We start from the raw sequence: 14761 nt of genomic DNA on the forward strand, positions 1-14761 counted from the left end.
GACTTGGAACCCATGGTTCCTAGTTTGTACCTCATGATCATGACTTTAAATATCAAATTTGGACTTTTTACCTCCTAATCTTGTCTTTAAATCCATAGTTACTTGTCATATTCTTTTTCTGTTCAGATTTTTTAAAATTTTATTTTATTTATTCATTTATTTATTAGCAGGCATACTTCTATACTTCTATTTACCTTAGTAGGCCAGAATTTCTATTCTTTTAAGCTCTAATTATGAAACACATGTAAGCATACTTTTTGCTTTTTAATTAAAAACAATTTTCTATCTCACAATAGTGACTCCTAGGAGTCAAAGAGTAATTTTGTATCTCATAGTTCTGAATATCACATATAAAATTGAGATTTAAAATTGAAATATTTTAACAATGAAAGTCAAAATGTAAAACTCATTGACTTCTTTAAAAGTCAATGCTATAATTTCTAAAGTGATTCTATAGGCATCCCCATTGTTTAAAGCACCTTTCACTAGTCAGCCACTCGCACTCACAACAATGCACACACATTCATAATATACCAACACGCAGATCGGTTGGCAACATAAGCGCCTTGCTCAGGGGCACATCAACAAGTGGCTGGAGGAAGCTGAATAAAATGACTAAATATGACTAAAATACATAATTGTGGCTGATTCTCTTCTGAATTATTTTAAGACTCATAATTTTGCCTTCTCAAAACTACGATTTTAATGAATAACTACACTTATAAAATTAACATCATAATTTTAAATTCACAAAAAATCAAATGACTCACATCTTCGGCTTTTTTTTTCAAGTGACTAAAATTGGCTATTTAAATCAGCTTCGCAGAGGCGCTAAATTAGTCTCTGAAGTCAGTTGAGTGTTTTCCCCTAAGTCATGCCACGTTTGACAGTACTGATGGGCTGAGCAAACCCTCCTCTTTCTGCTCCTCCTGCTGCCGCTCCTCTCTCTCTCTCTCTGCTGCAGCTGTCCGACGCTCTCAGAGGGCAGACGGAAAACTTCCCCAAGTTGTCTTTTCCTCCTCCGGCGCAGCGTTTCGGTTTCGGAGCTGGTCACCTCCACCACAGCCCCCTGCGGCAGCAGCCCCGGCATGCCGGACTTAAACGCCTGAAGGGCGGGATGGCATCGGCCGTGTTTGAAGGCACGTCTCTGGTCAACATGTTTGTCCGGGACTGCTGGGTTAACGGGATCCGGAGGCTCATCATCAGCCAGCGCGGAGAGGAAGAGGAGTTCTTCGAGATCCGAACCGAGTGGTCCGACAGGAACATTTTATACTTGCATCGGAGTTATTCCGACCTGGGGCGGCTCTTTAAGAGACTGCTGAAGTCCTTTCCGGAGGACAGAAAGGACTTATCTAAATCTCCGCTGATAGAAGGTCGGTAAGATGGGAGAAACAGATTGAGACAGACAGGAAATGATGACAGACACTTTTTTTATTAAAGCTGGATGTTAGACTGATAGAGAAAAATGCGCTAAATGAATGCGAACTTTTACAAATGTTACCTTTTGAATGATATTATGCATGTTCATCCAACCAAGGTATCTCTCAAAAGATAATCAGACATAATGAAAGAAGTATCAAAACATTATAATTGTATTATGATTAAAATTGTAAGTATGTATAGCCAATTTCTTATATATATAGTCAATATAGATTGACTGAGTTTGATGGCTTTTTAATGGAAAGAAAAAAATCCACCACATGCCTGCATCAGGAGCTGATTCCCTAAGTCCAATGTTTCAGTGTTTATTAAATAGCCTACAGGATGATAAGAGTGGGTTCTCTTTGTATTTTTAAGCTGGATTTTCGAAATTCTGACAGAAGTACAAGAGTCGGAAGTCTGACTGGGAAAGTCAAAGCCCACAAAACAACCCTGAGTTTTGCATCCAATATGGCTGCCAAGCATATGAGATCTCAGGACAGTGGTGGGGTATTAGCACACATAGTGGTGAAAATTAAGCAGCCCACTGCCTTACTGCTTTTAAAATCAATGCATAATTTGGTTTGTGTTACTAGTAATAGTTATCCATAAGATGGCAGATGAAATCCTTCTATTTTCTGAGTTGCAAAGAGAGCATCCACGAATAGGATGTGACATCTTTCCCATCTTGGAGAAAGATGATAAGTCATATCACACTCATTCTGTTTTAGCTTCTATTTTTGGTTAATCTCCCCAAAGTTTTCAGTGGGACCCCACCCTGCAACCCTTAGAAAACTTTCTAGCATCTCTCCTGCATTGTAGAAATCTTACATGCAGGACTTTTCCCTTTTTGAGCTATCTGCAACGTTCAAGTCTCTTTTCCAGAAATCGGCATTTAATTGAACAGTACAATTCTTTGGATATTCATGATTCTGCCTCAGACAGTGCAACAGCTGTTGTTTTGGATTTCACCTTTTTTTCTTTTGTTTGACTGAAGAACAGCTGTGGAAATCATTTCAAAATGTATGGGTTTTTTTCAGCTTCAACACCTTCTGCACAGACTTGCAAAGTCTCAAACTTGTTACCATGTTGTAGGGTCAAACTTCAATGCATTTAATAGGATTTTAATGTGGTAGGCCACCGGAAGGAAGTGGAAGAAAAATACCACTGGGAACTCTGGAGGACTTGTGGTGATCTGCCGTGTTTGTGGCAGAATTTGACGGCAACAATTAGTCATTTACTCTATTTGAATTTTCTAGAGATACACGCCACAAGAGGTCCCTTTTAAAGTTTGCTACAAGCCATACAGGGAACATAGCAAACATGTGGAAGTAGATGTTCTTGTTAGGTGAGACAAGAATGAAACTTTTCGCTTAACAGAATAGATCAAAACAAATTCATATGTTTTGATGGGCTAATAAGTGTCCAAACTGATTATGCAATCTTGAATCTCCAGTTGGATTTGAAAATATGCTCAGAGATGCTCTCCATCCAACCTGAGTGAGTTTTAGCAGCTTTCTAAAGAATGGGTAGGAAATTTCTGTAGAGTCAAGTGTTGCTGCTGCTACTGTAGCAAAAAGTGCTTCTATTAACTCAGGGAGCCTGAAGGCAAATGCACAGGAATAATTTTCCTTTCGCTTCACAATTATGCACTACTTTGTGTGGATTAATCACACTGGTAAAAAAAAAAAACCCCGGCTGTGAATACTTTTTCTATGCACCACATATAGACTCCTAGGGGTTATTATATAAATTCAAAAGGATGATTATATGTTCAATAGTGGATATATTTCTTGAGGCTTTGAGGTTACTCTGAGCTGCTTATAGATAGCATTTACATCAGTCTGTTTGAACAAGTTAATGATCAACAAGTTCTTCTTCAGGATGTGTTTGCAGCAGCCCTGTTGCAGGTCAGACAGCATGTTTCTGTTATATTGCAACATATTTAAAGCAAAATATGTTCTGCGGCTTTTGTGGCTGTACGGGATGTGTTTCTAGGTTGTGCTTATTAAAGCACATTAAAGTCATATCAGGGCACCTTATCAAACTGTATTTTTATATTTCGATCTTGTTCATCTTTTACTTTGAAGTTGTTAGATACTCATATAAGTCAAAAATAGATAAAAGCATTATCTAGGTAACACGGAAGAGAAAGAAAAATGTGCTTCTAGGTCATTGTTAGAGATAGTCGTTCTGAATGCAATTATAAATCCCTCCATCTTTATGCGTCATAATAAATGTCCATAGCCTTTGCACAGGCTGTTGGGTGATGTGTTCATTGAAAGGAAATTGTGGGATTTCTTAGTTTTGATGCATTAATCTGGGTTTTTACCTGAAAGCTCTGATTTGCTCTAAGTACAGAAGTTCAGAGAAGCATTTTGTTCTCAGAATTCAAGTAAAACCATCATATCCCCTAAAAGCCTATCAAGTAAATTACTATTTTGTGCTAAAATGCCACCAAGGATCAGTTCAAAGGGAACTTAGGAATAATTTGCTTTTGGAAGAAAATGAAACAGAAGTTGTTGTACCACTTAAATAAATGTCATCAAACCTGAAAGACATGTGATATATTGCTGTTCATACAGAAAAAATAACTTTGCATGAGAAAAAATTCTGTATGGTAAACCAAACTTTTCTGTTCTGCTACTTCAGCTTGAATAACAGAGTTTAAAGCAGGGGTCTCAAACTCCAGTCCTGGAGGGCCGCAGTCCTGCAACTTTTAGATGTGCCTCTGCTGCACCACACCTGAACAGAATAATTAGGTCATTAAGGCTCTGGAAAACTGATCTACACAAGGAGGAGGTCATTAAGTCATTTCATTCCAGTGTTTTGTACCTGTGGCACATCTAAAAACTTTGAGACCCCTGGTTTAAAGTATTGTTTTCTATAGACCAGTTTGTGACATCTCTGTGTTGGACCCTTAGCCCTCAGTATTTTCAGCCTTGGGTGGTTCTATGCTAGAGTTGCCTCAGATTTGGCAGAGTTTCCTATTTATTCAGTGTTTGAGTTTCCTCTGCACTTCCCTTTTGTCTCTGTACCCCGCCGATGCAAGTGTTTCGGAAACATCCCTTCAGTGGAGGCTGAAAAAGCTCTGCTTCCTGCCTGAAAGAGCTGACAGAGTTGTTGACAGCTCACTGGCTTCCCTCTTCCCCTGTAGTGTTTGGTGTATTTTGGGAAGAGGCGTTCTGGGTCACATGACTAACTTTGCTTCTTTATTTTGTCCGTCACACCTCTTATCCAGATCACAGCTGAACAGTAAATGCCAGGTTCATGTAGTCTAGGAAAGTCTGGAAGAGTTTATATAAGATTTGATTGAAGTTTTTCCAGGTTTGAATAAATTTGGATTAAGAAAACAAGAGTGTTATTGATTTAATTTTCCTTTTGAATAAATAAAGCATTTTTTAATTAGAATTAGAATAATTAAAGGCCTTATTTATATATTAATATAAACGTCTAAAGGTCTGATCTTTCTCCCTCCCTCATGTCCTTCTTTTCTTTCTTGTGCCCTCAACTCTTTTCCTCCTTTCTTTTTCCTTTTCTTCCTTCTGTCTTTCCAACATAAGAAGAGAAAGGCTTTCTCTCAGCCCATCTTCTTTTGTCCTGCTTCCTACCTCCTTTCCTATTCTTCCTTGCTCCCTTTTCTGCGTTCCTCCTTTCTATTCTTCTGCCTTCCTATCATTCCCTGTGTTCTTCATTCTCCTTTCCCTGTCTCCTACCTCTTGTCCTTTCTAATATCCTTCCTTCTTCCTTTTGTTATAACCTTCCATCTTTCTTTCCATTTATCCTCCCTAGAAGAAAGTAGTTTTTTCTTCCCTTAATTACTTTTTATGTCCTTCCTTTCTATTTCCTATGTGTTTCTTTCTTGTCTTTCTTTTTTCCCCATCTTCTGCCTCTCGTTGTTCTTTCTTTTCTTGTGTCATTTCTTCCTTTGTCCTTTTAATGTCTCCAAACTCTCTTATTTCCTTGTATTTTCCTTCTTTATTCTTGTGTCTTTCCTTTCTTTGGAGTTTCTTGCTTTTCCATTTTTGTTATTAACTTCTTTTTCACCAAGAAAATCCCCACTGAGAATAAAAATCTCTTTTGCCAGAGAATCCTGGCCAAGACTGGCAGCAGAACATAAAATGCTCCATATTTAAAACAGCAGCTTTTCACTGTAGAAATATTGTGACCATCTTTAGTATTCTGAATTAAATGTAGAGTATTGAAAAGTTTGGAATTTTTTCATGAAGGGTGTAGGAACTCTGTCAATGGATACTGTTGATAGTTGAGGCAGATGTTTAGCTACTTCAGTAATTCAGGGTCGCTTCAACAAGTCACCAGTATTCCAAACAAGACGGGTTTAATTACATTCTTTCACATTCAGTATTTCATGTGCGTGCCTCGAGCGTTGTTTAGATTGACGGTCCTTTCCCAGTCGACTTTCAAGCTGCAGTCATGTTTTCCTGTAACTGTGAAGCACCCGGGCAACAAAGAAGGCGTGTAGAGCTTTTCAGACTGATGTCATGATGAGAAAGAGATTTAGAGAGTGGCTGAGAGAGGAGGGGCACTGGCCATTTTTAGCCTGGTGTGTACATGTGACCTCAGTGTAAACATTAATTGGACTCGATTGCTCATAGTTCATGTGAAATAGGTATAATTAAAAATCCAACTCGGTCACTGCTTCCCACAAATCAAAAACTGATGAATTGTTAGGTTCATCAGTCCTAAACAATTAAAATGGTTTAGGTTTGATGAACAGTAATTTACTTGCTGTTTTTGAGCATTTTAGCAAACTATTAGGTTATTCTGGTATTAACAAACTGTTCTTAAAGAAGATTCTGTGGTACTGCCCTCTACAAATAGCCTTTAAAAATAAATAATGATGTTTTTGTGAGATTCCAGGCTGCTCTTATGTTGTTTTATTTTTTATGAAGGTTAACCACTTTCTTTCTATTAGAATGATCTAAAAATATTCATAATAAGATTAAATTCTGAATTTAAAAAACAATTTCATCCTGTGAAATGATTACATGTGTTTAAAATACATTTTATGTACAAACAATTCATTGCATATAATGAAAACATTTTAGAGTTTCACTTAAAGAATGCAAGTGTATCTAATAAATGAGAGTACGCAGCAGCAGGTTTAATAGCTGCCCTGGATGAAGATGTTTACAGAATAGTGTTGTCAGCTTGTTGACGGCGATATTAAGAAATAACATGCTGAACAAACTGCTACGTGTTGGTGGTTGAGTGATTATGTGCTAAACTGCTGACATATGCTTATCAGATCCTCACAGATGGTGATTGTGGCTCTTACAACATCTTCTTTTAAGCTCTCTGTTTAAAGATGAATTTGACATTTCTGAGCTCAAATGCACTGTAAAAAAGTCACTGTTGAATTTACAGTAACTAACTGGCAGCAGGGTTGCCAGCCAGTTACTGTAATTTTTACAATAAAGAAATTACAGTAACTTTACAGTAACCTTACTGTAATTCTTTTTACAGTAGCCTTACTATAATTCTATTAGAGTTTTTCTGTAATTTTGTTACAGTTTTACTGTAATTTTATTGCAGGTTTACTGTATTTTTTTAATTACTATCTTACTGTAATTTCTTTTAAATAACACAGTAATTATATAACATGGTTACTGTGATTTCATCACATTTTTATCATAATAAAATTACAGAAGTCCTGTAACATAATTGCAAAAAAGTTGTCATTTTACAGTAGTTCATGAAACTGCATACTTTGCTAGCTTTTAAAAGTTTAAATGTGCTGCCCTCTAACCCGTGAAAGTTCGCCTCCAGCCGTTAAGTATCCCACAATGCAACTGTACATTAAAAATTTACAGTACAGCTGTAAATTTCCGTACGTGATCCAGCGGTCCAATCACGTCCATATACTTTCCATACGCATTTCAGATCACAGTAAAGAGCTGTATTTTCAAAACCCAGCCACCTTATTGTATTTTCTTGCTGTAGTTTTTACAGCCATTTGTTACAGTGTGTTTGATTATGTATTATAATCCTAATAATAATAATAATTTCTTTTTTATCTTCAAACAAGGCAGTCTCTTGATTCTACCCAAAACTTACTAGCAGCTAAAAGGAAACGTCTTTAAGCTCTTGTCATCTTCAAGGCCAGCAAATCTAAGTGAACAGTCTTGGAGAGCGTTTCATAATGAGTTACAACATAACATCAGGAAGACAGGAAGTCCACGCAGGAAATAGACACTTAAATGGGAAATTGAAGGAAATGGTCTCAAGCATTTTAGTTGGAAAAACAAGACAGATTTGCTATGGCATTTTTTCTGAAGACAATTTTTGAAGGATAACTGGATGACTAGAAAATCTAAGCTTGTTTGGAAAACATAATTGACTTCCGTCTTGTATTGTGCTAATTGCAAGCGTAGCAAAAGAAGTGGTGCAGATGGTGTTTCCAGGAACACTGAACATACCATCTTCAGTGGGAATTTTCTTCTTCTTATGTGGTTTAAAACTTCTCTCTGTCCTCTACCACTGTACAAACCTGGGACACACATTTTACAGTAATCAGCTGATGTGAATCACACACTGACTAAATAATGAAGCATATATCTTAATAAGAGCAATGGCTGTCCTTCAGTTTCCTCTCAGTGACTGTCCATGTTTTTCGTAACCATAGCTACAATAAAACGTGGTGGCGTTTTCTTTCAGCCAGTTCATCAGCTGTTGTTCTAAATGTGTCCACAGAACAACAGAAACTTTCCAGCATTATCTGTATCTTATTAATGAGCTATAAATATTTGGAATTGTTAATGATAATCTTTTTAACTTTATAAAGCTTGTACATTGATATTGTCAACCGGTCCAATCCAGGCAAACACATTTTTAAGACTCCTTGTTAAGAAAAACTTCTGGGCATTACGATTCTCTAAATGTTTGAGGATTTAACCATCCAGTGATTCTTCAACCCCCTGAGAATGATGCAATCACTTTAAATGGTTGAAGCTGTGGGTGCACATAGCACCAGTTCTTCTATGCAACAGTGCCTGTTTTGTTTATGTTGTTTAGATGAGACAGAGCCTCATCAGTTTGACCTCAGTATTTGTTCTTCATACTTCTCACCACATCCCTTTCTGTCGACATGGCAGTAAATGACGTCTCCCTGATCTCCCAGTCTGAGGGGTGGCAGCCTCATATCACCAAACAGGATGATATTTATCCACCCACTGCCTTCCAAATATGCATTCCCTCTTTTGTTCAAGACTTAAATTATCACAGTCTTTGGTATGCAGCATCTGTTATTACCGTTCTGTGTTATTATGTGCTGTTAAACAAATGCCAGTGGTTACACAGTAATTTTATAGCAACACCTTATGGAGTTTCTTGTGCTCCTGTTGCAAGAGCAGGTACCACGCAGCATTGTTAAGGAAAAGGTTACTTTAATAAAAGCTTGGCCACTTCTTTTATGCATCTAGATTGACCTTTTTAAAAAAATCGAACTTTTCCGAGTGCTATGTCCTGACTTTGCAGATAGCTAACGCTCCGTTTCAGTAAAAAGGTCACAGCAACAGCCATGATTAATTGTCAAAGTACAAAAATAGTTGTGCTTGACATTTCAATTTTAGCAGTTTCTTTGTAGATTAAAGGTTTCTGTACATTGCATTACTGAGAGGTAGATGGATAAATCCATACAGGGAGCAAATCCCTCAGCAACTGACTTTGCAAAAACATTTGGATTCTGACAATTTATAATATACTAGTATACACATTTAAAGAAAAATATGCTGTACTAATCTTAGCAATATAATGTGACTACCTTAATCATGATCATACCACTTACATGCATTAAGCTACCAAATAAACATTATTGCTGGCCTTCATATTTGTATACAGAAGCTAAGAATGAAAGTCCATATTCTAAATATTTTTCACATAATTTTCCCAAGATAAGAAAAATGTCCAGATATCCAAATTGCTAAATATTTTTGTCATTAGCACCTCCATCTTTATATCCTTGGTTTCACTTCTACAAAGCATTAATTGGCAGACAGGGAGAGACTGATTTTTCGGATATATATTCATTTTTTCTGTTTTGCAGGTCTGGTAAAAATCAAAGATGCACATGACATTGAGGAGAAGTTGAATGAGGTGGAAAGACTTCTAAAGAATGCCATCAACATGCCATGCAAGGTTAGTAATTTAATTAAAACTGTCAGTATATTTGTAGTGTGACAAGAAACACTATTCATAATTATGCCATAAAATGGAGGGAGCAGGGTCAGAGAGATACCACAGTCAAATAGCTACAACAAACCCTCTTGCCCAAATTCCTTTGACTAAATAAATAACATACTGGTGTATAATTAGAGGATTAAATCATTAAAACTGCATCACATAACCACCACCAGGGTACCTAGAGTTATCACTTTATCACTTTATCTTTTAAAGATGATATTTCGACAGATAAAATCAAAAAATTTAAAATGAAAACAACAGTAAAACCTTAAGAAGATGCAACAGTAATATTCATTATTATTTAAAAGGTCTTGCTTCGTCTTTTTGACAGGGTTTAAAACTCTGGGTTACATAAAATATTAGTAAAACAGAATAATGAACAACACAAATAAAAAAAGGTAGAGAATTATGACAAGACAAATGTTGACATAAACTTTTTGTTTTAGTTGATGATGCTTGTATTTATTTAGCATGCAATGTTAAAGACATTCTCAATGTGTTTTTGTGATCTTTCATTTCATGTCAGTACAATTGATGTTCCAGAGTCTAAAAACATTCCTCCTCCAGTTTTCCAGGTCGGAGGTGATGTTGACTTTCTTTGAACGCTCGCCGCTGGACCAGGTGCTAAGGAATGACAAAGTTCACAGAATCCAGCCGTGCTTTCAGAGTCCAATCAACATATCAGGTACATGTCCATGTGGAACATATCGATCAATGAACTGATTTCATCCCCCAGCCTTTGATAAGTTCACATATGATGCAATGCTGCACTCTGTACCTTTCAGAAATCATGCGATCGAACGGATTTTGTCTGGCCAACACAGAAACTATTGTATTTGATGATAGTATACCAGAGGAAAAAGAAAGACCGTCGTCCACAGACTCTGGAGAGCACACGTGAGTATTAAGCTTTCAGGTTACTTTGTAAAATAAGCTTAGAAATACTCTGTGCATGAAAAAACACATTTATCATATCATTGTTGAGCTAACTTTTAAGTAAGATTGTGTCAATTTTGCATCAAGTTTTTTTTTACTACTAAATTTGGTACTTTTCCACAAATCCTACTATTTCCATATTTGCTTCTGAGTTGTTGAGTGATGAAGTCTTTTAATGCGACTATCCACTGCTTTCGTGCATTACAGGAAGTCTGTCTCTACACCTCTTCCTTCCTTCTTTGTGTAGGAAGCAAAAGCAGAACACATTCCAATTGGTACTTGCCACAAAGCAGCTTTTGAAAAATAAGAATGGGGTCAAAATGTCACAATTTACTTCTTACAGTTAAAATTATACCTATATTTTCAAATATATATCCATATACATGTTTTAATATTTAAGAAGTTCATCAAAAATAATTTTTCATACTGTCAATGAACTCTACAAGAAGAACTGTTTAAATAACTTATTAAAAGCCCACAATAAATATGACATTTTCTTCTAATGATGAGTGTAAACTTTTGACCAGACTTGTTTTGGGTTTTTCCCACAGGTACGAAGACGGAACAGAATTTTTGCCAATGGAAGCAGACGTGTGCGAGGAGGAAACAGAAGCGTATGTCACCAACCTCTCCTACTACCATCTGGTCCCATTTGAAACAGACATCCTGGAATGAACACTTGTGGATGGATATTTCTCCTTCAGCTGAACTGAACTATGCAACTCTGCACATAGCTGCTCCAGTTCAATGCTGCTGCTCCTGAATGCAACAGTTTCCTGAGTTGGTGAACTTTGGAAGAATGCCGCAACATCACCACTTCATTCCCTTTATGGGACATCACCAGTGTGCCTCATTTGGATTCCTAACTCTTTATCATAAGTGTTACAGATCTGATGGTTTCAGCTAGACTAAGACATTTCCTTAAGATGCTATCATCCACTTTAACAGGACTAAAACCGATCAGCATTTGTAGTAAACATCAGGTTGGGGGAACCACACATCAGTTGAAGTTTCAGTACAGCTGTAATTTATTGGACCATTCAGTGTTAATGTAATTGACCAGCAATCCATTTTATTGACTGGGCTGTTTTATCCTTTCTGGATTGCACTTTTAAACCACTAACCTGCTTTGCTAAGACATTCGTGATGGAATTCATTGTTTGCTCTCCACCTACATGACTTCTCTCAAAACATCGTCTTAGAAAAAAAGTTGTATTTTCACCTGTTTTCACTGTGATAGATGTGATTGCACAAATGTTTTTCTAACATGTCAAGCACTCCAAGATCCTAGTTAACCCAAACTGAATTTGTTTGGATGCCACTAAACCTTATGGAAGAAAATGGAATCCTTTTCTGGGACAAACCTTTGCGGGAAAGTTAGGGATGCAACAATCTAATTTTTGGTCCTGATATTGACACTAATCATTTAAAATTAGGCATGTTATGGTACCAATTTCAAGTACAAAAGTACATTACATTGAAATCATTGAGATCAGTATTAAATGTTCTACATAGTATTGTGATTTACCCCCACTTAACTCTCATACACCCATGATCTTCAGGATACAGCAGCTTCCTTTTACAATAAATCCAACAAATAATTTTCCCCTGTTGGAGTTTCTTCAGCTCAGCCTAAGCCCTTAGCACAGTCACCCGAAATACATACTCACTTCATAATATTGCTGAAAATAATCATTTTCTTTCCAAAGTCAGAAGGTGTTTCTGACTTGAATTTTTCCTTTTGTCTTAGTGATAAAATGTACATGTGTTGTTGTGTTTATTGGATGTAACGAATAATGCAATGAATGTGAGCCCTAATCCTGAAAGCTAAACCACTTCAGTGCTGTTGTTGCGGTTGAAGCGAGGAAAAGGAAGCTTTGTTTTCCAGCCCTGCTGAAGTCATTTCTGTCCCGCCCTGTGACTTGACATGAGTTTGCTCAGTCAGCTTCATTTGAGCGTGGGAGTCTGCAGCTTGGCCTGGGACGGCTAAACAAGACTTTTCTTTATATGAAAAAGACAAATCACTTTGCTTGTTTGAAGGTATGGAAAAAAGATCTTTATTGGTCCTCCTGTCACTATAAAGAAGACCCTTACAGTTCTGAAAGCTCAAAGGAGCATTGTATTTGGGTTGTTTTAGATGTTTTCGTTTCTATGTAAGCTAACAGCTTGTGCCCAGGTTTCTGCCACAGCAATTACAAAAGCATTCACATACTTGGCACATGAGCCGGGAGCATGTCCTCCGCATCAGTCCATGTAGCTGCTCAGTCTTGATCTCTATTCACCCCCGTGAGAAAGTGAAGCTCTTTTAAGGTTGAGACACAACAACATCCCTTATTTTTTAGTCAGATTATCTTCTGAAGCAGCACATTACCTACATTTTTGTTTTGCAAAGGTCTGTTAGAAACCATTTCAGGACCAAAAAGTTTCATTTTTAAAACTTGTAAGTCAGTTAGAAAGTTAATTTCAGATGCTTTTGCTTCCTCAGTGCATGAAGTTGTGACTGCAGTTGTACTGAAGAAGTGCAATGTAACAAAGGAAATGAGGAACAATTTGCTGGTACTTCAATTTTTGTGGTATTTTGACACATATCAATGTCTAACGTGCCAGCTGTGTGTTTAAGAGTAATTAAAGCAAGATGGAATATAATATAACAAGAATACATATGTAATGTTCAGCCACTTTCTGTGAATCAAACAATTCTCTATCATGTTATTGTTTGCTTTCATTGTGTCTCATTTGAGGAGATCGTTTGCAGTGTAAATATATTATAATGAAGTTAACTAATTATTAAGTTGTTTAATAACCTTGAAACAATTCAGTGTTAGATTCAGATTATCACTCAGAGATTTTATCTGACAAATAAATATGTTTTCAATAAATCATGTTACTTGTTTTTGTTATTTATGAGTAATACACAATAATAAAGAATATAGGGTCAATTTGTACTGATGAGGAAAGCTCATTCAAATAATTTCTGCAATGAACCACATTTGTAATATTATTTAGCTATCAGTTTACTATAGCTTGTTGGTTGTTTTAAATCATAAAGGACCTACTGAAATCTCATGGATGCAGAATTTTATTTTATGTTCCAAATACTTAGTAGGCTGACACTTTAGTCAGCTAGTTTAGAGGGACACCTTGTGGCCGATATCAGTAGTGATCGTCACTCATTCCTTTTTAAAAAATATCTAAGAAGAGCATGTGTGGTGAAATAACTCAGAATACAGAAGGTACAAATAGACCCACAATTAACAACAACAACAACAACAACAACAAATACTAAAAGGTCAATTAAATACAGTTTAACTAGCTATGTAACAAACTAATGAAAAAACTAACCAATGGACTTTCCAAATTATATTATCACTAGTCCAACGTTTTTTTTTCTTAAGTTAGAAAAATTCAGTACAAAAATTAAGTGTCTGGAACCACAAAACTAGAAACAGATCAGATCAGGATAACATCGAAAGTTATAAATAAATAAAAAATTGACATCAGATGCTCTATGGCAATATATATATATATATATATATATATATATATATATATATATATATATATATATATATATATATATATATATATATATATAAAATAAAGACATCTTACAGTATTCATAATGGGTATTCTATTTTTATTAATGATTTATGAAATGTCTTCATCAAGACAATCAAGACAACTAACATGAAAAGTAAACATATGAACAGAGGCTGTAAAAAGTTATAAACAATGGTATTGTATTCATGTTACCAATATTCTAGTTTTTAATTTGCAACGCAATAAAAATCAGTTACTGTTGTACAATGAAAAGCGAAACAAAGCGAAGTAGAAAAATAGACTATTAAAATATATATTATATTATAGTTTATTGCTGTTTGTTCTAATGTGTGAGATTCTTTTTCCTGGGACCTGAAGATGTAATAAATTTTACACAATGTCTAATGTTTTATTCATTATAATCTACAAGGATATTTTTCAAAAAATAAAAATAAAAAATCCTGACGTAAAGCTTTTCGGACTGCTGCGTAAATCTGCGCATGCGTACCGACCCAACGTTAGCAGCAGCATTTCCTGCTTGCTCTTTCCACTTGAAGCAATGGCAGAAGTCAGGGCTTCCGTGATTTGTGGAGGTACGTTTACGTTTACCTGTATTATGCACCCCCAACAGTTTAACACATACACTTTCATGCCCGGGGTTTAG

At 36.1% G+C, this 14761-nt stretch overlaps 2 protein-coding genes across 2 annotated transcripts in view; both read left to right on the forward strand.

Moving 5' to 3' along the window:
• Window positions 1-913: 913 nt before the first annotated feature.
• On the forward strand, window positions 914-13457 carry pxdc1b (PX domain containing 1b). Its single transcript, XM_032551064.1, has 5 exons — window positions 914-1373; window positions 9485-9576; window positions 10189-10306; window positions 10407-10518; window positions 11109-13457. Exons 1-5 carry the CDS (start codon window positions 1118-1120, stop codon window positions 11230-11232), a joined length of 702 nt encoding a protein of 233 aa, XP_032406955.1. The 5' UTR covers window positions 914-1117; the 3' UTR covers window positions 11233-13457.
• A 1037-nt stretch (window positions 13458-14494) lies between these two features.
• The window catches only part of tmx3b (thioredoxin related transmembrane protein 3b), a 46992-nt gene continuing 46725 nt past the window's right edge, over window positions 14495-14761 (forward strand). Inside the window, exon 1 of the mRNA XM_032552155.1 lies at window positions 14495-14690. Within this exon, the coding sequence (XP_032408046.1) occupies window positions 14495-14690 (196 nt within the window). The remainder of the gene's footprint in view (window positions 14691-14761) is intronic.

This window comes from Xiphophorus hellerii, chromosome 21, assembly GCF_003331165.1.
Source record: "Xiphophorus hellerii strain 12219 chromosome 21, Xiphophorus_hellerii-4.1, whole genome shotgun sequence".
NCBI lineage: Eukaryota > Metazoa > Chordata > Actinopteri > Cyprinodontiformes > Poeciliidae > Xiphophorus > Xiphophorus hellerii.

Excerpts from the sequence above, each read along its gene's own strand:
- pxdc1b (XM_032551064.1), top strand. The coding sequence starts at position 1,118 with ATGGCATCGGCCGTGTTTGAAGGCACGTCTCTGGTCAACATGTTTGTC. Across the intron at positions 10,307-10,406 it reads GAGTCCAATCAACATATCAG|AAATCATGCGATCGAACGGA; the intron begins GTACATGTCCAT and ends TGTACCTTTCAG. Across the intron at positions 10,519-11,108 it reads ACAGACTCTGGAGAGCACAC|GTACGAAGACGGAACAGAAT; the intron begins GTGAGTATTAAG and ends TTTTTCCCACAG.